The 25,043-nt window shown below is 39.1% G+C and overlaps 2 protein-coding genes across 28 annotated transcripts in view; one reads left to right on the forward strand and one right to left on the reverse strand.

The window, feature by feature from the left end:
* Positions 1 to 22,528, forward strand: part of dlgap2b (discs, large (Drosophila) homolog-associated protein 2b) — a 50,850-nt gene extending 28,322 nt beyond the window's left edge. The window contains exons 7-12 of the mRNA XM_080290044.1: positions 6,367 to 6,725; positions 8,107 to 8,192; positions 8,279 to 8,685; positions 8,995 to 9,086; positions 10,473 to 10,625; positions 12,347 to 22,528. Of these exons, the coding sequence (XP_080146170.1) occupies positions 6,367 to 6,725; positions 8,107 to 8,192; positions 8,279 to 8,685; positions 8,995 to 9,086; positions 10,473 to 10,625; positions 12,347 to 12,562 (1,313 nt within the window). The 3' untranslated portion in view covers positions 12,563 to 22,528. The remainder of the gene's footprint in view (positions 1 to 6,366; positions 6,726 to 8,106; positions 8,193 to 8,278; positions 8,686 to 8,994; positions 9,087 to 10,472; positions 10,626 to 12,346) is intronic.
* The window catches only part of ptprk (protein tyrosine phosphatase receptor type K), a 120,006-nt gene continuing 116,932 nt past the window's right edge, over positions 21,970 to 25,043 (reverse strand). For all 27 annotated transcript variants that reach the window (XM_026193803.2, XM_026193819.2, XM_026193818.2 and 24 more), the window contains one exon: positions 21,970 to 24,882. In XM_026193803.2, coding sequence (XP_026049588.1) covers positions 24,829 to 24,882 — 54 coding nt within the window. In that variant the 3' untranslated portion in view covers positions 21,970 to 24,828. The remainder of the gene's footprint in view (positions 24,883 to 25,043) is intronic.

A 25,043-nucleotide genomic window follows, 5' to 3' on the forward strand; every position in this document is an offset into this window, starting at 1 on the left:
TGAATAGTATGCTTGTGTAAGAAAAGATAAGACTTCTGTAGAGGTGTTTTATATTCAGCGCTGTCACATTTTGTCATAGTACACAATGACTCCCCACTTTAACCAGAGATTAGATCCAGAAACTCTACTGCAGTTACCTAACTTGTCAAATCACCACGCTATTATAAATGTCTTTTGTTGTGGCAGTGTCTGCACAAGGAGGGTTCCTGTTCTTACAGATTAAGAGCAGGAAGAAGTATCTAGACCCAGTATTAAGTTAAATGGCATTTGTGCTATATAAAATCGACTAACTGCAAAACAAAAAGGATCTGTAGGTTTATGCTTTTGTGTGCTTGTGATTGGAAGGACTTTGCTTAACCTCTTCAGGATCTGTAATTCCTTGATTGATGTGACGAAACTGTTAACAACAACATAAAACACAGATGTATTCACTGCAAGGGGATGAGTATGAAGGATGAGCCTGGTGTCAAAGTATATGTATAAAAAGTAGAATTTGCTATATTTTGTTTAAGAAGTCGCATATCCTGCAGGGTGATATGGTCCTTGGGAGTATACCCAAAATGCACTTTTTGTAGTTTTCACAGTGAAATTATAAGAAAACAGATAAAACATCCAGAATGCCAATGTTTTTTACTGTTACTCCATGTCACAGACATGGAATTGGTGTGTTTCTAGTGTTGAAATGAAAAACTGCATAATAATAATGGTCAAATCTGATTAAAGAAAATATTGCCATGAACAAAAATATTTTGCCTTTAGATGGATGTCAAATTGACTTGATTGCAGTTCATGTAGACACTAACTGCAAACTGTAAATTAATGTAGGCATACCATAAAATGCAACCTTAATGTAGTACTTTAAGGTAGCATTTTATAGTATTCAGGTAAAGATTTTCAGGGCTTCATTAAATATACTAAATTAATTGCTTGTTATCAGCTCATTCTAAGGGGGCCAGGTGGGCAGGACTGTTTGACTGTTAATAGAGTGACTTCACTTGTAAATGTATTCTTATTCTGAATTCAAATTGTCAGTTCAGTTCAGTACATACAGTCCTGTGAAATGAGAGATTTTACAGGGTCTACGAAGTCTTATGAAAAACTACATCCAGCCTTACTCTGTCCATAGTAATTAAGAGGGTAAGTAGCAGTCAGGTGCTGCTATTTGAATGCATTTGATTATTGCTCATCAGCAGGTGTGACCAGTTGTAAATTTTGGCAGTTTGCTGGTGTAAAGCATTGTGCTGTGTGTTAAGGCAAAGCCACAATCTGGGAATGATCATCCCAGTAAATTCACCCAAAGGTCAGACTGGGTAGAGCTCAGAAAAACACAATGCTACATCTTGAGTTGGAGATGAAAACCCTGTCTCTCTAAAAAGAACATGGCAGCGTGGATCTGGACAATCCACAGGACTTCTGGGGCAATGTCCTTCGGACAGATGTTTGGTCATAATATGCCATATTTGGCAAAAACAGCATATGAGCACACAAACCTCATACCAACTGTCAATTATGGTGGTGGAGTAGTTATAATTTAGGCTTGTTTTGCCTTGGCACCTTGCAGTCACTAAGTTGACCATAAACTCCTCTGTTGCAATGACCAGGTCAAAATTCAGACCTCAACCTGATAGAAATGCTGAGCATAAAGAGAGCTGAGTATAATCAAATCCACACAAACCTCAATGAATTGAAGCAACGTTGTTAAGAAAAGTGGCCCGAAAGTCCTCCACAACATTGTGAGAGACTGATGAAATCATACAGAAAATTATTATTTCAAGTAATTGATGTTGAAGATGACTGTAAAAGTTATTGAATCATGGGATGTACTTCGTTTTTCACAGAACTGCTAGATTCCTGTGAAAACCTTTTTTTTTACATGACTGCAGGTGAAAAAAATAAGCACTTGTCAGTGGGTTTTACAGGACTATAGCATTATGCTTCACAGGTGAATGCCTCTCACAGATATTCCAACTGAAAAACAACTCTTATAATGATATTACTAAAATAAGGAAATTCATAAAACATACATACAGTACATGTCAGAGACACACGTAAAATTTCATTCATAAAATTTCCAGACTAACAGATGGAAAACATGGAAAGTACAGTACAGTCTACATTGGGGACATCTGGTGTCCAGTAGGTGTTACAGCAATATGTTGTGATTCCCCCTCCCCACACTGAAGTAGGACAATACTCTCAGAAGCCTATTAAGTGGTGACAGTGTAAGTAGAGTCAGCAAATTAAATGTCTTCACTAAACAACGTTAACCTAAGCAAATTATTCAATAATTTTGTCCAGTGCATAACTGTAAATGTGAGGGCAACAAATCTGTTTCCAAATGTCAGTTCATTCAGACAATCATGATGTACATGAATGAACTGCAGCACAGCTGTGTAGTGCTGACTCAACTTACAGGCTAATTTCTTTTTCATTACACTGTTGTGGGTGTACAGTCATTACATCTGCAGCAAACTATATGATTGCTCAGTTATTTGGTTATTCAAAAACAACACAGTGGTCATTCCTACTCTTACAAGAATGTTGGAGACTCGGTGAAGACCACCATTGGGCAAAATTAACAGCTTTGATAACTTTAAATGTACTTTTGCATTTAGAGACTGTAACACAAACAAAAATGCAGATTTATTCTAACAACTTCCTCAATGCATTAGCATTTTTTGTCTTTAGTAGGTCTGTAATAGGGTTGGGAAAATGAACATTATTCAACATATACAGTAGTATTGCTTGCTTTTGTGCTAGGTTATTGATGCAAATATTTTCTGTTACAGACAGGCAGACTCTCTCTTACAAGACTGTATGCTTTCTTTTTAATGTAAATCATTCCAAAATGAATACAGTTAAACTGAAATGAAGTTGCAATACAGCTGAAGAAACAGAAGGAAACACGATGTGAAGAACAAACCAGAGAGCTAATTGTGTTGTGAGTTAGCCGCTGATTCCTAGTCTGTACACAACAGCTGTAACAAATAAAAGAAGGTAGTTATGGTAGCTGACCTCAACTAGCAATGTAGTTAATCAATTTAATTTGAACTCCAAAAGGAGTGACTAAACCATACTTCACTAAAAATGTAGAAAATAACAACTTTCACCAAACGAGAGTAGGTTATAGGATCGTTGCTGCACATCCGCCTTTACTTGACAGGTTTTAGCTTACTAACCAAAAGCAGATGCAGTGGATTTAAATGACAAAATAAATGTCAGACACTTACATGATTTTTGCAGTTTATAATTCCAGCACAACATCCAGCATTTTCCCTTTTTCCCCTCGTCTCCATAATTTTCCTTGTTCCTTTCACTGCTATCAAGGCTGCTAGCTTGTTTACTGGCTCTTAGCTGTGGCTAGCTTTAGCTTTACCCACTTTACCTTTGTTAGCCTCTTTAAATTTCCATGTTTACTGGGGTTTTGCTGTTATGAATCTTTTCATGGTGGAGCCCTCCACCAGGAGCTGATAATGAAGAGGTGATGACGAGGTGATTGTTACATTATTTGTTTATGCATTACTTATTTATTCATCCTTTTGATTACATTTAAATGCAATGTTCCATTTTTACATTATACAATCAAACTGATCTCAAGATTCAGTCTTAAGTCAGTTTGTTTCATTGGAAATGTCTACTTTGCAGTATAGAAGAAAGAAAGTATACTTTATTGATCCCCTTGAGGAAATTCCTCTCTGCATTTAACCCATTCACTCAGTGAAGCAGTGGGCAGCCATTGGGCGCCCGGGGAGCAGTGTGTAGGGACAGTACCTTGCTCAGGGGTACCGCAGGGTAGCCGTTCAGCAGATTTGAACCACTGTATGAGTGGCCCATTTTTGCTAAATAGTTGGCCCAGTTGACTTAAACACTGCTCATATGAAATAATGTGGAAGAGCTGATGTTTCAAACAGTGTCCCTGTTAAGTGACGGCTGTGTGCAGACAGGAATAGGACCCAAGGTGCAGACTCCAGAGACAAACTTAAACCGAAACAGCTTTAATGTTGATCTCAAACATAACATAACTGGGAAAAATCAAAATAAACTAACACCGGCGGACTGACAAAACACACAGCAAAATAAACGGTAGATCACGGCACAGACACAGAGAAACACAGGGCTTAAATACACAGAGGGAGCAATCAGGGAATGAGTAACAGGAGGGAAACACAGCTGGGGCAAATCAGGCCTAACGAGACAAAGGAAGCAAAACCAGACACATTAACATGAGACATGGACTTTCAAAGTAAAACAGGAAACATAACAGAGACTGAACAAAAGACACAGACTCACATGCAGTCACTACAACAGAGGGAACAGAGACGTGGGACCAGGGCAGACAGGGGAGACAGCAACTAAGGATTACACAGACAGAAAACCAGAACACTAAAACTCTAACCAAACCCCACCCAGAGAACCTTAACTAAGAATAATCCAAAAACCCGTAAAGCAAAGCTAGAATATAATGAAATAACAAAATCAAAGAACCAAAAACACAAAACACTGGGTCAACGACCTAGGGACCCTAACAGTCCCAAGTGATTTACCAAAAAGTTACCTGTAGTAGCGCTGTATATATAAATACATACATTTAGGATTGATGTACAAGAAATAAAATGGGATTTGCTTCACATATCTTTGAAAATATCGTGAGGAAAATAAGAATTAAACATTTGACTTGGTCTAGCTGGTAATAATAGATATTATAGATGAGATTAGTGAAGACTGTTGATCTATTTAAGTTCATAGTCTTACTATTAAAGGCTACTGTGTAAACGATCTGTACTTTATATTTATTTAACTTCCTTCTAATGTAGTGTTATGTTCAGTTGTTGGATTAAAAAGAAATCTTCAAAAATAAACAGCCAATGAGCATCTTTAATATTTTATTTAAAAATCTAATTAACGAACTGACTTGAAAATGATACATTGGCGACATAATTGTGCCAGTAAACAAATACAGACAGTAGAGTAGAGACATTCAGACATTTGTATCATTCAGCTTGTTTCTGGTACCAAGCAATCTGTGACATTTTCAGCTTCTTTCAGTAAGTCAAACAAATCCAGGATGCAAAAATAGAAAGCTTTGAGTTGCATGCTGTCTGAGTCACTGTGCTCTTTATATTTTGGTACTCACCTGCTGTGTCTTACAGAACTCCAGTTGGAAGGAAGTCAAATCTGTGACTAGGTTTGGTTGAACAGGTTTCAGTGTGGCTTTTTATTACATATTGCATGTAATTACCTGCAATCAAAAGTTGATTGTGTAATTTTGCTATGTTAGAAACAGTCTGCACCTTTCTATGTCAGTGTAGAGTCAACATCTGAAGCTTGCTATGAAATTCCTGCAGTATGCTACTGAAGACTAGCATATTTTTCTATGTGTGCCTGAGTGGGAGATGTTCCAAGTGCATCAAAAGCGCTGCAGAGGTGAATGAGTGATGCTTCAAATGGGGCACAATGGCTTTTTCTCAATATAGCTTATAATTATTCAAGCTGTGATTTTCTCAGTCTTAATCTAGTCAGTGGTTGATTTAGGGCTTTGTTTGGTGGTAAAAAAAAATACCAGTTTCGAGGGCCCATTAAACTCAAGCTTAATTTATGGAGCAACCTTTGGATTTAGGCTTTAATTAACTAGGGTTTTACAGATAGATGCCATTATAAAATTAAGGAACATGATTACTCTCTGGTATGTATAAAACAATATATAATTAAAGAAAGATTTCACTAATAGATCCAGTCAGGCTAAAGTAGGTAACTGTAGGGAGTTTCATAGTACTTCTACTTGAATTGTATTACTAAAACAAAAACCAGAGCATCCAATTAATAAAATGTAAAATGTATATATGCAAACAAATCGATAGTATCTACATTTACCATGGAGATCATACTTGAAAGAGGATATTATATATATTTAACTAAATTGAACTATGCTTTTTCTGCCAAGACTATTTTCCTACAAATTGAATGGCATCAAAATTTCTATGCTGAACAACTAAATCTTAGGTGTTTTAATATGCCTTTGCAAAGCAAGTGAAATTGGTATGTTTCCAATTCTGCAGTGAGGTCCATCTGGATGGATTACCATCAAATTCTCATTTGCACTTGAAAGACCAAAAATCTTCCCATAATCCTTCATTGTACTTTCCAATAAACACAGACATATTACAAAGCTGCTGATGCTTTCTACCTTAATGACATTTCCCTCCCTTTAAGTGCCCTAATGCCTAATCTCTCATCAAGCTATGAAGCTTCTCTATCACACACTCGTCAGCTTTGGCCACATTTATCATTCTCATGTTATTTTTTGTTTTTATCCTCTACCCTTGTCTTGCCTTGTCCTCGTCCTCTCATCTTGCTTGTGCTATCCAGCGGTATCATATCCTCCCAGTTACAAGAAGACTCCACCTCCTGTGCCCCCGCGCACCACCACCAAGCCTCTTATCTCTGTAACAGCCCAGAGCAGTACAGAGTCCACCCAAGATGCCTACCATGAGGGCAGGCATCCACGGGGTGGTCTGTGGACCACAGACAGTCTCGGCCGTCCCATCTACAGCTCCATGGACAGCCTGGACAGCACCAAGGCGGTTACCATGGCCATGGAGTCAGCAGCAAGCAAGAGGCATGCATCGTTAGGCAGCCACACCTCGGTCCAGACATGCGACAAAGCAGTGCTGGTGTCCAAGGCTGAGGAGTACCTCAAAACCCCACGTTCCTCTATTGGGATACAGGTAACAACATAACCGCGGGCCACTCACTTCCTCTTTCGCCTCTATTGCTAAACCCCACCTCCCTCCACTCCCCTGATTACACCAAGTGCCAGGAAGGTCCCATTTGTCTTCTTTTGTTCTGTCCTGGCTGAAAGGCTACTTCTCATTTTGATAAACAGATCGCCAATGTGAATCAGACATTCAGTATAATCTCCACTCTTTGCTCTTAATCGTATAAACTTGGGTCATGATTCAGAGAATGAAAATTACGATGGCATTTTGGCTTCTATGATTTTTGTCAAAATGTATAAATAACTGATCTTTTTTAATACATCTCTGGGCACAGAGACATTAAAATGCTGAACTGACAAACTACAAGTGTCCGCACTAGTTCAATGTGTCATTTTTCTTTCATTGTGACTAATACCCAAATGTGCATGGCTATGGAGTCTTGTTGACCTTTACATATGTCAAGACTACCGAGGGCTTATTAAAAGAACCCAGCAGCAAGGATAAATTGGTGATTTATGTTTTTCACCTCTTGAACACACCTTCACTACCAGCTGAGGTAGCTCCCATCATGTTACTGCTTAAACAAGGAGGTCTGCTGTGAGATAAAGAAGGTCTCTGTTTTATGTACTGTCTGGCTTAGCTAGCCCTGAAGGCAAGTGTCCACATTCCACTCCATTGCAAGAATTCCTTTGCAGACTGTATTTATTTTGGACCTGTGGGCATTTCCACATATTTTCTATGAAAATGTGTCTACCAGGACTCTAATGTAAACTAGATGATTTTCTATTGCATAGTTTGTTGCTCAAGAAGTGCCAAACTCCTGGATAAAATTCAACTTTTTCTGGGACCTGTGCAAATTTCTAGGGGTAACCAATTTTATCACATAGATCATGTACTGTAATTACAAACAGGTCATATATCCCTATGGTGCTTTTTGTATCAGAAATTAGGCACATTTGAGCTCTAAGTTCTACTTATGGCACTTTTATGGCATTTATGACTCAGTTACAGTTCTGGCAAATGTTGTGTGGGTCAAATATGGCAAGAAAGTCATGGCGTGGCAGGTGTTTTGTAGGCCAGAGATATACCAAATCCCACAGCACACCTGACATTTCGATTGTGTAAAATGACTCTTAAGTCAGGCTTACACTGAGTCAATGCCATCAAGCTCAGTGTGGTAAATAGAAAACTGCAGATCTGAATCAGCCGATCAATCAGTGATAATGTAAATTGATAATGTAAAGCTACTCTTACACGTAAGTTGGGTTTTTTTAATACTTGGCAGTATGTAACAAACATCTCAATGTCAAACTTCTTTTAGGTGCTAAAAATGTGCATCTGTACTTTGGCGTGTCTGTAAATTTCAGTGTTCTCTTGTTGCATTTATCAGGTGGAAACTGTGACAGACTCTGAGACTGACACTAAAGGCCTTCCTCAGTTCCATTCTATAGGGATCCAGGTGGAGGATAAAAAACGGTATGTAGCAGAGATGAAGGAAAGTGTCACAGTGCATTTTTTAAAATCTCAGTTAGAGTCTTTACATTTCATTGTGTTCCTGGTAGGCATGGGAGGTTCAAGCGCTCCAACAGTGTGACCACTGCAGTGCAAGCAGACATGGAGTTGGAGGGATTTCCCTCCATGGAGGATAAAGGTTTGCAGTTCGGTGGTGCCTTCGGCCGCCACTCTGAGCCCAGCACGCCAACACAGTATGGAGCGATCCGTACGGTGCGCACACAGGGCCTTTTCAGTTACAGGGAGGACTACCGGCCTTCCAGTGGGCCACCCAGCCCGCAGCCTGAACCCTGGCTGGTTGAACCCAGCCTGGAGAGCACCGACACAGGCCGAGTAACCCCCCTCCGCAGGGACGGCAGCTGGTTTATGCAGCTCCTTCACAACGAGACCAAGCGGTTGGAGGCATGGTGCAAAGAGATGGAGGCAGAGGCAGAGGAGCATGACCTGTCAGAGGAGAGTGAGTGTACTGATGGAAAGGACACTTTTGTCAAATCCAGTGCTTTTGTTGCGGGATTTCAATGCTTTCATGACATTTACTCTTTGAATGTTCTTTTTGCAGACTTTATAGCAGTATAGCCAAGCCGAACATTCTCAGTAATAGCTGTCATTGAAAATGAGAATACTGAATCGTGACAGGCATTTTGTGAGCAGATTGGATTCTTGTGAATGACCGAAAGATATTGCTCACCATGTTGGCTTTTGCCAAGCTGTCTGTAATAAAGCACTCTCTCTTTCTCCCTCTCTCTGTGCTTGTGTACGTGTCCAGTCCTAGGAAAAATCCGAAGTGCAGTTGGGAGTGCTCAGTTATTAATGTCTCAAAAGTTTCAGCAGTTTTACTGGCTATGCCAGCAGAATCTGGTGAGTACTGCATGTCTTTCAGACAAAATCCCTGTTTCAACATGCTGTACAAAAACACACAAAAGGTCAGGGGTAAACTTGTTGATTGGCTCCTTTTTCTCAGCGCTTTGAGAAGGCGCTTGGCCTGACGCTGCACTTGTGTGCTTTCCAGAAATAGACCACAGAGATCGATAGCGAAGCAGTCTCTCTGCAGCTATTGACCCCGCAGTAAACGAAAGGGGAATTCCAATAGGAAGCAGCACCTGTGTTGAGGCTATCCATTAATGCACAGAGACAGCAGTCTGAATGGGAACTCAGAGTTTTAGTAATGGACTGCCACGCTGTCTCACTGTTTAGCCATCATGTCACGTCTGCTGGAAACTCATACCTTTTCTAATGCAGACTTTACAGAGTCAGCATATATCAAAAGATTGCAGAATCGTAAATGGGGATGTTTCTGCAGATACACAAAGAGGCAGCCTGAAACTTAATCACCTCTTTATAAAACGTAGATAATTAAAACAAAAATGTAAATGAAATGCAAAACCTTGTGGAGGTGGCTGAAATCACCTCTCTCACTGCCTTCTGCTGGGGTTTTTTTTTGTCTCTTAACTCACTGTGTTGCTCTTCTTTAGATGATTTTGGGCCACTCTCTCTCCCTCTCTCCCCTCAGATAATAGGATGATGAATTAAGTCTAACATTGGTAGTGACAAGCTTTAGATTGCCCTGAGCTTTCAGACATGTCTGAATGGGAGAATGGATCTGTTTCACCTGCTGGATGGAGGAAGAACTGCATTTTGTATCTATAAAAAGCTCTGAATTTGCTTTTGAAGTTTGGCTTGACAGACCTTTTCTTGATGTCAGCGCACACTCATTCTCTGTGTGGTGTCTGAAGTAATGAGGCTCTATCTGCTTAATTTTGTGAGCTGTGATGTGCAAGCAACATCCAGATGTGCATATATGTAGAAATACAGCAGCAGTGTGTACCAGGTTTCTCTTTAACATGAAATGTAATCTTCTTAGATAATAATTACATTACGGTACTGTCCGAACACAGAAACTAAATCTCTCTGGAAAAACACTCAGGCAGGCAAAATCGATGCTGTTACAAAAAGACAAAACACAACAATTTTGTAACAGTGTATCTCTTTGCTTCCGTGTCTTCAGCATTCTGCACATATGCGACTTGTTTATCACAGTAATCGCTTAAGCAAATAATGGAGAAAAAACAATTCTCAAAAACTGCCAGCTGAGGTCATGAGCCAATGTTGGTGCTATACTGCCACACAGTGGTCAAAGTGGTGAGGTTCAAGTGTAGCTTTGAGTAACGGCAAGTCCCAGAAAGAAGGTGGACTTTTGAACACTGGATTTGATGCACATCTTTATAAGCCCCTCCGTCTCTTTAGGACCCCAGTGCCATGCCCAGACCCACATCTCAGGACCTGGCTGGATTCTGGGACCTTTTGCAACTTTCCATCGATGACGTCACTGCCAAGTTTGATGAGCTGCAGCAGATCAAGAGCAACCAGTGGCAGCTGGTGGAGAGCCCAGAGAAGAAGGTTAAACCATTTGCTCTTTTCCTATGCTTCCACACACTTAGAATAACAAGTCATAATGGGCTCCAGATGAACTCACTCAGCTTTAGAGGAAACTACACCAACAGCATTTCTGTTCCATTTTTAGACCCTGGACCAGCAGGAGGTTACAAAGCATAACAAAGGAGGCGGCACAAGTTAGATTAGAAAGCTAGTGGCATCCTCTAAAAGTGACTTACATTTTCATATTATCACTGAGTATCTGGTTCAGGGTGTTAAAGTAAAATTGAATGGCTCTTAAGCTTTTAGTAATTTCATCCAAGTTGCTTGTGAAAAATTTAACAGCTCCTAATGTTAATGGGGAAAAACACTTGGTGTGAGTTTCCTTAATGTCAGACTAAATCACAGGCAGTTTTCACACAGCATTTAAACACACAAATTACTTTGACTTTTTATCACAACATCTGCACCGGATAGTTACTGGCTTTTTCAGGAACACGATAGATCAAAGCCACTTTTATTTTGAAAGCTCTAACACCGTCGGACAAGCATAAAGCAAAAGTTTTCCTCCGACAGGTGCACAAAGCACAGGAGCAAATATGCAAAACAAAATCCAAGGCGTGAATAATGATCGTGGTGACATAAAAGGCATTTTAGTCATTAAACCATCCAGTTAAAGCACTTTCACCACACCATAAGTGAAAGCGCACTTACACGAGTGGCGCTCATAGACGAAAGAGCCGCATTTGGAAGCACATTTAAATGGTAATGTGTTTTTAGAGATCGACAGCATCCTTCAGGGCACTTGGATAATTATCTTCATGCTTGCGAGGAGTTGTTTACCTCCAGCAGTTAATAGACACGTTGCAATCTCTATGACGCCGAACCCTAGCGGTGACACAGATGCTCTGCCTTTTCACCTTCGAGGCAGGCTCCATTTAAACCAACACCGGCTTCCCAAACAGCCGCAAAAAGTTCACCCTGCAATCAGACTGTGTATCAGTGCGATTAAATGTTCAAAGGTGAAGATTTTCGATGACACAATCAGTATGAGTTTCCAGATTTTGTGTATTTGTGCAGCTTATGGACCGCAAGAGGCAGATTTTTGCATTTTTAAGCATCCAGCAGCAGTGAGTAATTAATGAGTAATTCTGCTGATGAATTTTCATTTTGTAGCCAATGCTGTTGGTGTAAACGACTTCTCTTCTCGAGTTAGACAACACGCTGTGATACCGGACTCTTTCCAATTTAAATTTGCTCAGATATCAAGAGTCTATATATTAAAGCCAAATTTAGCCCGAAATCAAGTCTTCATAGTGAATAAAGGTGCTTTAAGCATTTAATTAATTGGCCCCATATTAATCAACATTTATCATCTCTGCCCAATTTCATTCTACATTTGTCCACTGTGGCAGTCTTTTATCTGCTAGTTAATATTAACTTTTCCTCATAACTCTCAATTACAAGTTCTTGCTCTGAGCTCAATAAGAAACCCCTTTGTGTTTTTCCATAATGCAATCACGTACAACAAGCAAACTAAATAAAAAGTATACATTTTCATGTTTTGGGTTGTTTTTTTATTTATAATCTGATTTTTTTTCTGTTTTCTTTGCACAGTTTACTTCCACGTCCCAGCAGAAAATACCATAATAAATATCAGTTACTGGGCTGTTATCTTGTTTAGTACATATTAAGAAGCCTACTGTGAACCAACTTCCAGTTGTTATGTCATTCTGTGTCTTAAGGAGCGGAAGTGGCCACCCCCTCTGCCAAAAAGGTCAGCCAAGGGGCGTGGCGGTGTGATGCGGGAACGCTCTCTGGACCTTCAGGACCGCCAGCGACAGGAAGCCCGCAGACGCCTCATGGCTGCCAAAAGAGCAGCTTCTTTCAGACAGAACTCGGCCACAGAGAGGGCAGACAGCATCGAGATCTACATCCCTGAAGCCCAGACGCGGCTTTGAGGTCCACGGATTCATCCTCAGCTCCCCTCGTGCACCTCCACTCGACACCAGCACGTGGCGCCACATTCAGCCCCCTTGTGCTGTCAACTATTGTCGCTGCTCATTCATGTTTCCATCTGTTGTAATACCCTGGGTTGTCTCTACTGAATCTACACTAAGCAAATATTTCACCTGTAGAAACCAAAAGTGTCTCCAGAACAGTAAAAACTGGACAACAGATCATTTCCCTCTTGTTTTTTTGGTCATTTGTTTGGCTAATGATGATCTTGGGCCAGCTGAATTGGTGATGACAGTATTGTGTTTATGCACGGATGTGGATATTTAAAATAAGAACAACAACAGCAAAAAAAAAAATTAAAATCAGTTACATTTCTGCCACTTGGAGCGGCTAAAACAGAAATTTGCTTAGTGTAGTTTTAAGACCACAGGGGATTTTTTTTTTCGCCCCCACGAGTTCTGCACCATGACGATTAGTTTATAAAGCCTAAAACAAACATTCATCCTTACTACACCACATCACTGTTTTTTTTTATTTTCCACACCAGCATTTTCTTATACCTCTTTTCCACTTATACAGTGCCAGTGCCAGTTCTGCCTCGGTGCCTTTTGAGAACCAGCCCACATTTTGACAGGTCTGAAAAAACGGCCACTACATCATAGAAGTCACAGCAACAGAAAAGCCTTTGTGGATTGCATATGCCAATTATTGGTGGATTTAATGCAGTAGCCCCCTCCCATAGCCACCGATGGTTCCAGCTTTGGGACAGGCAATTTTACGGCACCTGTGCTTCTTTGGAAATGGACGGAACCAGCTGAAGATTAGGCACCTGGACTGGGCGGGTGGAAAAGGGGTACTAGACTTTTCCATCGTTCCCATTCTTGCACTGTGTTGAGGGTGATGTTATACAGCACTTGCCATATTTAAAAGAAAACACAAAAGTGCAACTTTTTTCTCACCAGCAACAGTGGTCTTGGGCTAAAGCAACCTGTGCGGGGGTGGTTTCCCATAATGATGTCACTTAGCGCGATTGACGAGCCTCTGAAAATCTGTAACTGCTGAAAGAAATGCAGGGGAAGTCATTTCTTCAACGCTTCCCATTAAATTTGAAGTCGGAATAGATGGAGAGTAACAAAAGTTTTGATAGGGTGTTTGGGACCCTTCATATCGATCCAACAATACTTTTCCATGTTTAATCAGGCATGCTGCAGCTGCTGCCCAGTGTTGCTGACTGAGATCTAAAAATATGACTAAAACTCCATCATTTCCACATCCATTCATGTTCATCAAGACTAGACAATTCTACGACATGTAGGTTATTTGCTGCTGGATGCATTTCCATTGCAGAAAAAATATGAATTATTAACAAAACAGAGTTTTACATGGCCCGAAAGAGGTGACTGTATCAAAAAAAAAAAAAAAATGCATTTTGCACCTTATAATATACATGTTTGTATTTCCAAGGGAAATGTAGTTTATGAAGCTCATGCGATATTGTTGCAGTTGAATTGCAAGGACAGATATGGAAAATTTACTACAGAATTTCATACAGTATTACTCTATAGGTCATAGAAATTGCACCTTTTTGTCATATTGTTTCTTTTTTTTCTTCTTAATGGCATTACTGCCATCGCGTAAGGAAATATTGTAATTCTAACACTTTTACTTCTACTTGCAGTATCTATCATATGACCAACGTCACAATCTACAGTAAACATTTAGTATTTCTAGTTAAACCTGTTGTTGGTTGATTTGACAATGTATCTGTCCTAATGACTAAAAGGTGTTCTTTAGCTAACAAACCATTTCTCATAACTCACTGCATCTGACCTTTTTACCAAGTGGCGCATAATGAAAGCCCTTCTGTTCTTATTTTGATCTGCTCACATAGTCTAGGAAAGACAGGTGCAAATGACACTTTAACAATATTCAGTTACTATAGTAAATGGTGCTGCTTTTTACTCTAAAACTGTTGTCCTTTACCCAGTCCTATGTGCACGCACACACACACACACACTCAAGGACTTTTTAAACAGAGATTTATTAATATGGTGCCCACCGTCTCTCCGATGACTTGTGGTAGATTGTGACTTTAGAAACGATCATCTTTGCAATGCTCTTGCCCTCAGTGATGTAAATGTGGAGAAGGTACGATGGCTTAAGTTCCTTTCGAAACTGCAAAGAGGTCAGGGATATCTGTTTATCGCATGGGAGAGATTACAGGCTTTGACATTCCACCAACCTCAAGCTAAAATCTAATACCGTATGCCCGCCTTGAGCCAAGGGCATACTGCTATAGCTGAAAGTACATAATAATACGCGTCCATATTTTATACTCCCTGACACCTGCGATGCAAGCCCATTCATCCTCATTTGCCAATCTGAACCCCAACTAATGAATACGAATGTTGTTATGGCCACAGGAATGGCACTCAGTAGGGGAGAGCAGTCTGTGTACCATCAGTACTTCTGGGAGGCAGTGAAACATGCTTGTTGTGAGGGATTGTGGGTGTACATCAGTGCTAGAAGACCCTACCTTACCAGATGGCCTTAACCAAAACAGTCGTGAATGTACAGCCTCCGATGATGCAAAAAATAAATAAATAAATATAAAAATAAGATGAAATTCCAACTAAATTGGACAGGGCTGAAGTCACTCTCAAACCTTTTACTTTTTTATTGTATATTTGCTCATCTCAAATTTTTTTTTTCTACTTAATGTGACTGATTTAAAGACGAAACAGGGTGTGATAAAATAACAGGAGACACAGAGAGAATTACATCCTCCTACGCTTTTATCAAATTTACGATATCACAAATGTAGTTCACAGTTATTCCAGAAGTGTGAAGTATTGCTGAAAGAAAAGCGCACACTTATCTGTGAAAACTGAAATCGTAGTAGAGCCACTTCACACATGAATGAATATTATAAATTAAGTAAAATAGGATTTAATGAAAGCAGGATGTTTAAAGTAGGCAGATTTATATAGAAAGTAACTGTTTCGCATTTAAACTGAGTAATAAAGGTAATCTGCCATCCAGCTCCTTGTTATCCACATTTGAGTTCAGTGATTTAGTTGATCTAAATGCATATATGTCCCTGCAGGCTGTGTGTCCCACTGTAGAACAAAGAAGAAGGTACAGTAATTTCATCCAAAAGACGACAAGGACTTGGCTTTAATTTCCGAGGAATCAATACAATTTACAGCCAATAATAACACACAGCTTTTAGTGTATTGCAAGAGGGAGGATCCAGTACGTCCTGACTGGTCAGATTTATTTTCCCCTTTTCAAAAAGAGGAAATCGTTTTTTCATTCATATCCATTTATTTGGGGCTTTTCTTTTTTAATTCATACCGTTCTGTAGTGTTTTTGTTTTGGGTTTTTTGGGGTTTTCAGAGCAGTTGGTTGGTGGAAAGGTGTGGTCTGTCTTTAATTTATTGATGCTATACAGGCTGCAGTTTTCATCCAGCCCGTATTATCACACAGAAACCTTTTCTTTAGCCTCCTTGCTTGGGTTGCATTTGAACATTTTGTCCATTTTTCACATAATATTACAATTTACTACTTTATAATCATTCATACAATTTACCATCTTAGCGTTCATTGCCGTATGCATATAATACACGGTTAAGCGCTTCAATGAACACGTATATTCTCAATTATTACCCCCAAATCTAAGAACTGTGGTGATTTTGTTCATCACTCTTCATTTATTTTGTCTTGGGGGGCTGTCTCCATTTCCATCCTTTAATATCATTTCCCTAGCATCTTCACTCAGTTTTGGTCTGTAGGTTTGGTCTGTTGGTTTAGAAATATGAAAGTCCTCATTTATTTCACTGGTTCCTCCCTAAGTTGCGCCCTTGGAATGATTGGCGACCGTTTCTCTGAATTATGACAACCGTTGATGGGCTATTTTAACAATCCAGCTGCTCTTCCACCTGACTGAAAGTCATGCAAATCAAGTCTACTTCCCACAGACTGAATACTGTGATACCATCTTATGTAGTACTTGATGATATTTAAAGAACTACCTATTGAAAAGAAGCTTTTTTATTTTTATTTGTTGTCCTTTTGTAGCTTTGAGTTACTGTTGCTTGCGGGCTTTTCAACCAGTAAGCTTGAGTAAAATCTACAAAATGACTTTGATGCTTTCTGAACTCGCCACCTTAAAAGAATGGCTTAAAAAAATAAACAGGATTCAGAGTAACGGCCACACGGCATGAATGGGAGGGATGTTTTTGCACCAACTGCATGTCAGGAAGGCTAACGTCAGAAACAAAGATGTCCTCAAGAGTCGCAGGGATGCTAATATAATATATTGTGACAATAACGGCACACATGGTCAGAAATTTAGCTAAAGTGTGTGCTATTGTGGAATAATGCAGGGCTATTGTGTAAACATGGTACCATTTACCCTTCATTTGCATACCATTTCCAATGAAACACATAATATTTGTCTTTCACGTCTCCCAGTTTTTCCCATCATGCTATGAGGGGCTTAGAAGTCTGGCAACTATGTATATGACAAATCCTCAGGTGCCTTAAAGTTTGATTCACATAGGACTGAGTGAATGTTTTTGGGTTGAAGTATGGAAAAAAAGACTGCAACCTGCAAAGGACTGCACCACTAAGAGTGCAAGTTTGTCTGAAATACCTTTACAAGGGCTGGATACCGGGCTGGGTCGGGCTGCAGAATTTCAAATGGATTTACATTTATATTTGACTGATTTAGAGGTCCTATTGTAATAAACTTCAGCACAATAAAGTCTAGAGGGTATCAAAGGAGGATTTGCTATTTTGTTTTCCACATTTTCTTTGACAAAGATTCATAGTGACTCGTTTTTATGACATGAGATGAAAAACACACACAAATTGCAGAGAACCAGTGGATATGACAGTGTAAATGCTACACGTCAGAGTGTATGTCACATCCATTTCTGCTAATCATAAAAGATTACTTATTTAATAAGGTCTTTCTTTTAATTCCTCCTAGCTGTGATATTGTAATCTTGGGATGTTTCTGCCATTCTTGGCATTTACGTCTACAGAATCGGGAGACTGACAAAACTTGACCAGCCAAAAACAAAAGGGCAATAGTGTTTTCATACAATGACAGGCAGGCTCACCTACAGCTATTTACCTCATGGTTTAGTGTTTTAGCAAACATGGTTTTAGTAGGAGTAGTTGTGATCTCCACAGGAACACTTTGTCACGCCTGTGTACTATGCAGCAGTATTTCTGTGGGGCGGCAGAGCTTGCAGGCCCTGGTGCAGATCATCTTTCCTTCGCAGAGAGCCGAAAGCACCACGTTCATTGAGCTGTGCACCGCAGGAGCTAAAACACCACGCTGTCATCGCCATCCAGATCCTTTACAGCTCACTCCTCATGACTCAGTTTAGGATTTCTTTCATGCTGATTTCAAAATAATATAGTGTAAACAGAAAGTCGACTAACTTTCAGCAACGCTCTAAAAAAAAGATTCACGTGAACATGACGAGTCAGAGTTACTTTGTCGGGGTCACGTTTCCCTGTTTAGTCGCTATTCAAGATAGCTGTTATGCTTTACAGCCTCCATATTTTAGCCTGACATCATATAACAGCTGTCCTGAAGTTAAACCTCAGAGAAGTCTGTATAGGTGCTGAATCAACCAACGCTTCTCCTTGTACTTTTATTTTTCCTGAATTTGCTTTTTTATTTACTTTTTTTTTTGGTTGTTGTTTTATTCTGACAATCAGCAAACACCAAAAGCATCAAAATGCACACACGCATACACACTACAACAGCAGTGTCATTGTATATCCTCAAGATAGCGCCCTGAGTTGCCCTTCTTCATATCTTGGGGATCTTTAAAGTCTCTTTGGACTCCATTTAAAATATCGTTCAATTTTTCTTTTCTCCTTGTTTCCGATACAGTTGCACTGCAAAGATGTCTTTCTATTGCTTGCTCTCTCTTCTCGTAAAACCACGTGACTTTCGATGACATCAGAGCGTCGCCCTGTTGTCGCAAGCCAAACAACCGTCGAGTCACTGTTGAGCACGTTTCACGTCATGCTCCCACGTGTGAGAGTGTGTCTGCTCTTCAAGCAATAAGCCTTATTTAAATATTAGGGATAACTTTTCATTATCTTCTTTAGATTTTTTGACACATCTGTGGGAAGTCGTAGGGGTTTCGGTTCAGCAGCAACCGGCCTGACACTGAGGAAATACACTTTAATGTAGAAAAGTTGACCTTACCACTTTCATTCGTGTCTCCTTTGAAGATGCGAGCAGTTGCTTAGCTTGACCACATAGACTCGAAACAGAGGAAAGAATCTGTGCATGTGAAAAAATAGACTAAAACATCAAACTACAAATATTTGCTATGTTGGTTTGGAATATGACAAGATGTCTTTAGGGGTGCTTGCATTAAGATTTTATGACCTTTAGAGAGACACGGATTGTCTGTTCCCCACAGTCTTTATGCTAAGATAAGCTATCTGCTACCTTCATGCTACCTATCTGCAACTGCAACGAAATAGCTAAAACTGATTCATTCAGAGATCACTCAGAACATTGATTTAAATCCAAAGTGATATAGGTGCTCAACAACCTTGCATTTATATAAGAGCAGAATCAGAATGCAACCAGGGGAGTCGAGTTAACTCAGTGGTGTAGACTGACCTTTTATCTCGGTATTTATAAATTTCACATCAATTGTTTGCAAACCCTCCCCAATCCATCTGACAATCAGTCTGAGTCAAATTGCAGCTGTTTGGAGACTGGCTGCCTCCCGCCAGGCAATCACCTTGCGGTCAGTTGTGAGTAAGAGTGCAACTTCTTGTAGTCAATCTCCAAATACAAAAAAAGAATCAACGCAATCAGTGAGAAAACTAGGAGGATGTTGTCCTGTTTTCCTCTATAGTGACTGAGCTGTTCTACAAACTTGAGAGTGGTACCGTGCTTTTCATCAAACTCTCTTAAACAGTCTAATAATGAATGTCTAAGGCAGCCTTAAAGGTTACGTATTTCCTCTTATGTCATTCAGGTTGTTTTTATTGCTCATTTCAGTGTAACCTCAGTGCCCATCTGTATTATGGGTATGAGTCATAATAAATCATCTGATCAGCTCTAAATATAGACACTTTCAAATTTGTACATTGTCCTAATAGGGTTTTGTTTTGTTGAGTTTCTTTACATTTATGTTGTTTGTTTGTTTCTTTTTTTAGTGTCTCATGTTTTATGAGGAGAGAGAACAGTCACTTTTGTTTGCCTTTGGTGGAGAAATGTCTTGTATTGTGGCTGTGGGTAGAAAACATTTTTTTTTAAAAAGGCCTCTCATGGGTTTTTGGAAAGTGACATGAGAAAAATTTCATAGCATAAAAAGGTTTGTGGTTAGCTTAAAACTATTTTGAAATTGTTAGATATATCAATAATGAGGATAAATATAATGCCAAATATTCAGTATTTGTACAGAAATATACATATATAAATATATATAATATATGCCTAATTTAAATGGAACTATTTTCCACTCTTGACCATATTTTTGTTGTTTAATGTTTCTTTGTCAACATTATTTTATAAGCTCTTCAGATAGCATGCAGGATAGTGAAAATGAATGTATTATTTAGTGTTTCATTGCTGGTCAGTATTACAGCATTCTACAGATCAGTTTGTGTTTGTAGGATTAATTTAAGCTGAATATTTCATTTCTAGACTTTTGTTTATCTATAAATGACTTGTAAACTTTCTTTTATAAATGCAAGGTTTCGAAACAGTTTCAACAGTTTATATCATTTTATTATTTCCCTGCTTATCAATGTGGTTCAGTATACTTTGCCTCTTCTCAGTACTGCTATCAACCATCTGTTGTAAATAATTATGCAAATTAAACTTTTTGAAGAAAACAGCATAGTTGTAAGAGTGCTTTGAGATCTCTCTATGTGTATCAGATGGAGAGGGTGCAGTTGTAGCACAGGTATGTGGCATTTTAGCTCAAAAATCCCACATGGGGTTGTTTATGAAGCAATACAATACAGTTTGCTGGCTAAATATCATGGAAATACGCATCATGCTCCCAGCTTAGTCGCACCTTTTTTGGGTATTGGAAGGTTTGAGCAGTACAGCACCTGCCTGTTCCTGTGCTGCCCAAGCAGTTCCACCTTTAGCTTAAATCATAAAACTTTTTTATCTAAGAAGTATAATGAAAGAGAAGGAACAAAGCACTAAGTAATGTGGGTGGTGGATGTTGAAAAGTAAACATAAAGAATGTTTTTATACTAAATCCTCCTATGGTGCTCCAAGTTGACTTAATTTTGACATATTTTGTCTTTTGTTCATCCAGTGAAAAGTGATTTAAGCTCAAGTCATGAGTAAGTGGCTAAAAAAAAAAAAAGCAAAGTTTAACGTGCCAAAAACTGCAGTTCCTCTACTGGCCATTTGCTGCTGGCTCTAAGAGCACGTCAATTCCTATAGACTCCACACTATTTCTTTTTAGTACATGACAATGCTACAATATTTTTTGTAGATATAAACTACAGCTTACTATCAAAATAAATGATATAAAATTAAAGTGATAAGACCATAAATGCCACAAGTGAGTAATTTTAGCCCACTGGTAAGTGGCTGCTATGGGCAACATGACAACATCATAATACCTTGTATAGCTATGAGGCTTCAGGAGCTCAAGCTCATCAATGATTAGTGTGCCGTCTCTGCTGGGGTACAGCATAAAATTTTAATCACTTGGAAAACAAACAAACAAAAGAACAAGAACTGGGTGCACAAACGAGTGGCAACTTGCTAAGAGACTTTGAACCAAATAATAGTGTGCTTATGTGCCGAGTTTGATCACGTAGCAAGAGTTTACGGACAGACAGACAACAGTTTTGTGTATTATAAGTTAACTCCATCCATTTGAGTTGACCATGTTGACCAACCTCCCAACAAGAAACTGGACCTCTTGACATTATTGTGGAACAAATAATACGGCCTGCTTTGTGGTCCAAGACGTTTGTGTGTCAGTTTTGATGAACAAAATTAAGTTATTTTATTAATCTTTCATAATTTTATCAGTCTGTTTCTTAGCACTAATTAGCGGGTATGTGTATGTTCAATTTTCTGCATACAATTTATGCATGCAGCCTTCTAACAAAGCCCACTAACCACTCTGGTGGCAGCCAAAGTATGAATACTGAGGCTTCAAAAGCTGAAGTACAACAGGTGATGTCACAGTAGCCAAGTTTCTGTTTTATATTCAGGAAGAGTGTAGTCATCAAACAGGGCTAATCAAAATGGAAGGTGTGCAGGGGGACTATAAGCACTTAGGTACCTTACAGGTAATAAATGAAATGTCTACAGGTTGGTCTGAATGTATCAGAAGCTGATAATGGTTGAATAAATACAACAACTCTCCAAACACGTCACTTTTAATTAAAGAAGTGGTCTTTATTACAGCAAATAAGCCAAACATTACAGACAAGAATAATTATGAACCATGAGTCTATAGTCAGACTGGCCTCTCATCCAGACACCAGCTTCAGGGCCATTATTTCAGATTTAAAGAGGAGGAGTCATTGGCCTCTTAAGAAGATTTGTTTCTTAGTTTTCCTTTAAGTGTGTAGTTAAGAGGCTTTACATATTGTGTTCACTTTCTGCTCTCACTGATTTATGCATGTAGCAAAATCCATTGTCGCTAAACATAAAATATGACTGGATTACTATTACACCATGCTCTTCTCTCTCCCTTCTTTGGATCAGACCAAAAATCAGAAGTAACAAAACTGAAGGCTGATGTTCCACCAACAGAATAATGTTCTGTATTCAGTGAAATCTTATATCTATATCTTTATCTTTTTAAAACACCATCTGTCAATACTTGAATTTGAATCCTCCAAAACAAGAGTACAATCTGTATCTTTTTTTATCTACACCAGAACAAATGTTCTGACATTGCATCCATTATCTAAATCTCCACTGTTCACCCAACAATAGAGCCTTTTAGAGCACTCTATTTACAATAACATCCTCATGAGTAGGGCTGCTCTTGCTCCATCAAAGTGGAACATCTGACATGTTATTTACAATAAAGTTCTTTTTTTCTGACTCAGTTTGTTCACAAACAGAAATACATCTGATATTCTGTAAGCTTGTAAAGCCTCACAAAGAAGCATTCTGATGAGTAAAAACACAATGAATCATGGTCCAAAAGGTATTCGGGACACTGTTCGTTCATGAGAACGCATTCAACAAAGCCCTGGGTGCGATCTAAGATGCTGTAAAAATGCTTGTAGCGACAAGAAAATTCAAATGATTAGGCACAATAAAAATTTTTGTATCACAGTCCTGCGTGTTTCACTCACTAAGCCCGTTTATGCATCACTGAGTCAGTGTGTATCCCGGGATAATGGTGAGCAGGATACGAGGATGAAGATAAACAGCTTATCCCGACTAAGACGTTAAGAGGGATAGGCGCTATTATCCAAAATACTCTTTGCATATAAATGCACTGAATTTCTACTGACCACAGACAGCGCAATGGGCTCATACACAAATAAACCACAGTAACATCACAGAGATTCAAGAAGTGAAAACAAAGACAATACTATTGAATTCCACCTAAATACTGAAAAACTACTTCTAAAGCTTTAATATACAGCTTCAATCAGGGGTTCTTAAACTCTTCTTCATGGACCCAAATTGGGCAGATGTAATCTGTTACCTTGGGACCCATTAGGGGCCTCGATAAATCACACTAATACTCTCAAGACTCCAGAGGAAACAGACTTGCAGCCCATTTTGCGTCCCCGTGTGCGGTTTAAGAAACGCTGGTGGGCGAACATGGAATGGAAAATGATTGTTCTTACAAGCAATGCAAGTAAACAAACAATAAATACAAACAATGTGCTTTATCCGTATAGACATATTTACACAAAGTCTTTGGCTTATGAAGAAACATCAGCTACAAAATAATAATATTACAACAAAGAGAAGAGTGTTGGCCACCAGTGCACAAAACAAATGAAGCCTGGGGTCAGGTCACTTCCAATTCTATTCAAGCCATACTGTCAATGGAAACTGTCAGTTAATCTTGCCATCAAAGAATGTGTGATTTCAGTCTTTTCTATGGGCAAATAGGCAGATTTTTTGCCATGTCCAAAATCTCTTTATAATTGCAGTTTGTTTGTTTGTTTTTCCATTTATGTACAGGCTGAATTGAAAGTGCATTGGGCCCAGCCCTGAAAAGAACATGATTCCGCTAATGTCACAGTCTAATGTACAATGCAGACTGCAAAAGTCTAACCAGTAGGTAGGTACATGATACTACAAAAGAAAAGTGATACATAACACACGTTTTAAAACAAAAAGCATAACATAATGTTTGTCAAGTTGCAGCTAAATGAATATTATTTAAAAAAATCTAAAAGTCTAATAATCCCGATGTAAACTTCCTGTTTTTCTTTTGTTTCAAGACTGTGAAACAAGCCTTTCACAGTGTTGTTTTTACTTTATTTAATAAGGACAAAATTATTATTCTTTTTTTCTGTTTTCCAAAAATAATAAACTGCGTGTAACCAATGTTAATAGGTTCATACTTGTTCATAACAATGTACTGACTCAATGTTCGCTAAAGTCATTTGAAAGGTGTGCGGAGCAGAAACAGAACCATTCACAGAGTTTCTCCGGACGTTAACTTTCAGTTGTTCACTTGCTCTCATACAAAAGTGTTGGCTGTATATACTACAAATATCACCATGATGAGACGCCCAATACAGTTAAATTAGTCAGAAATTAGCACGAGAGCAGGAATGTCGGGCCACTGAAAACTTTAGCTTGCAGTTTATCAAAAGCTGCTTGCAAGGGAGCGAGCAAGCGAGAGAGAGAGAGACATCTACAGTAGATAGGAAGTACTGCAGCTGAAACAGCACAAAGCATCAAGTCCATGGGAGGTGGCTGTGGTGAGAGGCTAAATGTTTTAAATGGGGCCCGAAGCATACAGGGGCCCGCTGGCACTCAAAAAGCTGTACAATAAGCAGAAAGGAGTGAAAGGAGTAACATCTCCTCCTCCCCATCGCATTTCCTGTTAAAAGTCTAAGCATTTCCCTTTGTTTAACAACCTGTACAAGGAGCCCGTTTCGCTTGCGCCTTTTGTAGAGATGCAAGATGGATGCTACACAACGGCCGCCACAAAGATCGAGACCAAGCAAAGCAAAGGATCAAACACACAAGATGTGAACAGATGTTCTCCGACTCTTCTTCTCCTCATTCTGCTCTTCTGTCCTTCACTTAGGACGACTCGATGAACTCCAATGCCAGGTCGTAGCAGAACCGATACTGTTCCTGCAAACAGACACATACACACACATACACCCTTAACTAAACATATGCACTATCACACATTCACTGTTTGACTAAAGTTTGTATTATTATGTGTATAATAGTAATAACAGCATAATGCATTCATGAGCTCTTTCTCACTTTGCAGAAAGTGTTTATGGTTA

This window comes from Astatotilapia calliptera, chromosome 15 (assembly GCF_964374335.1).
Source record: "Astatotilapia calliptera chromosome 15, fAstCal68.1, whole genome shotgun sequence".
NCBI classification, from domain to species: domain Eukaryota; kingdom Metazoa; phylum Chordata; class Actinopteri; order Cichliformes; family Cichlidae; genus Astatotilapia; species Astatotilapia calliptera.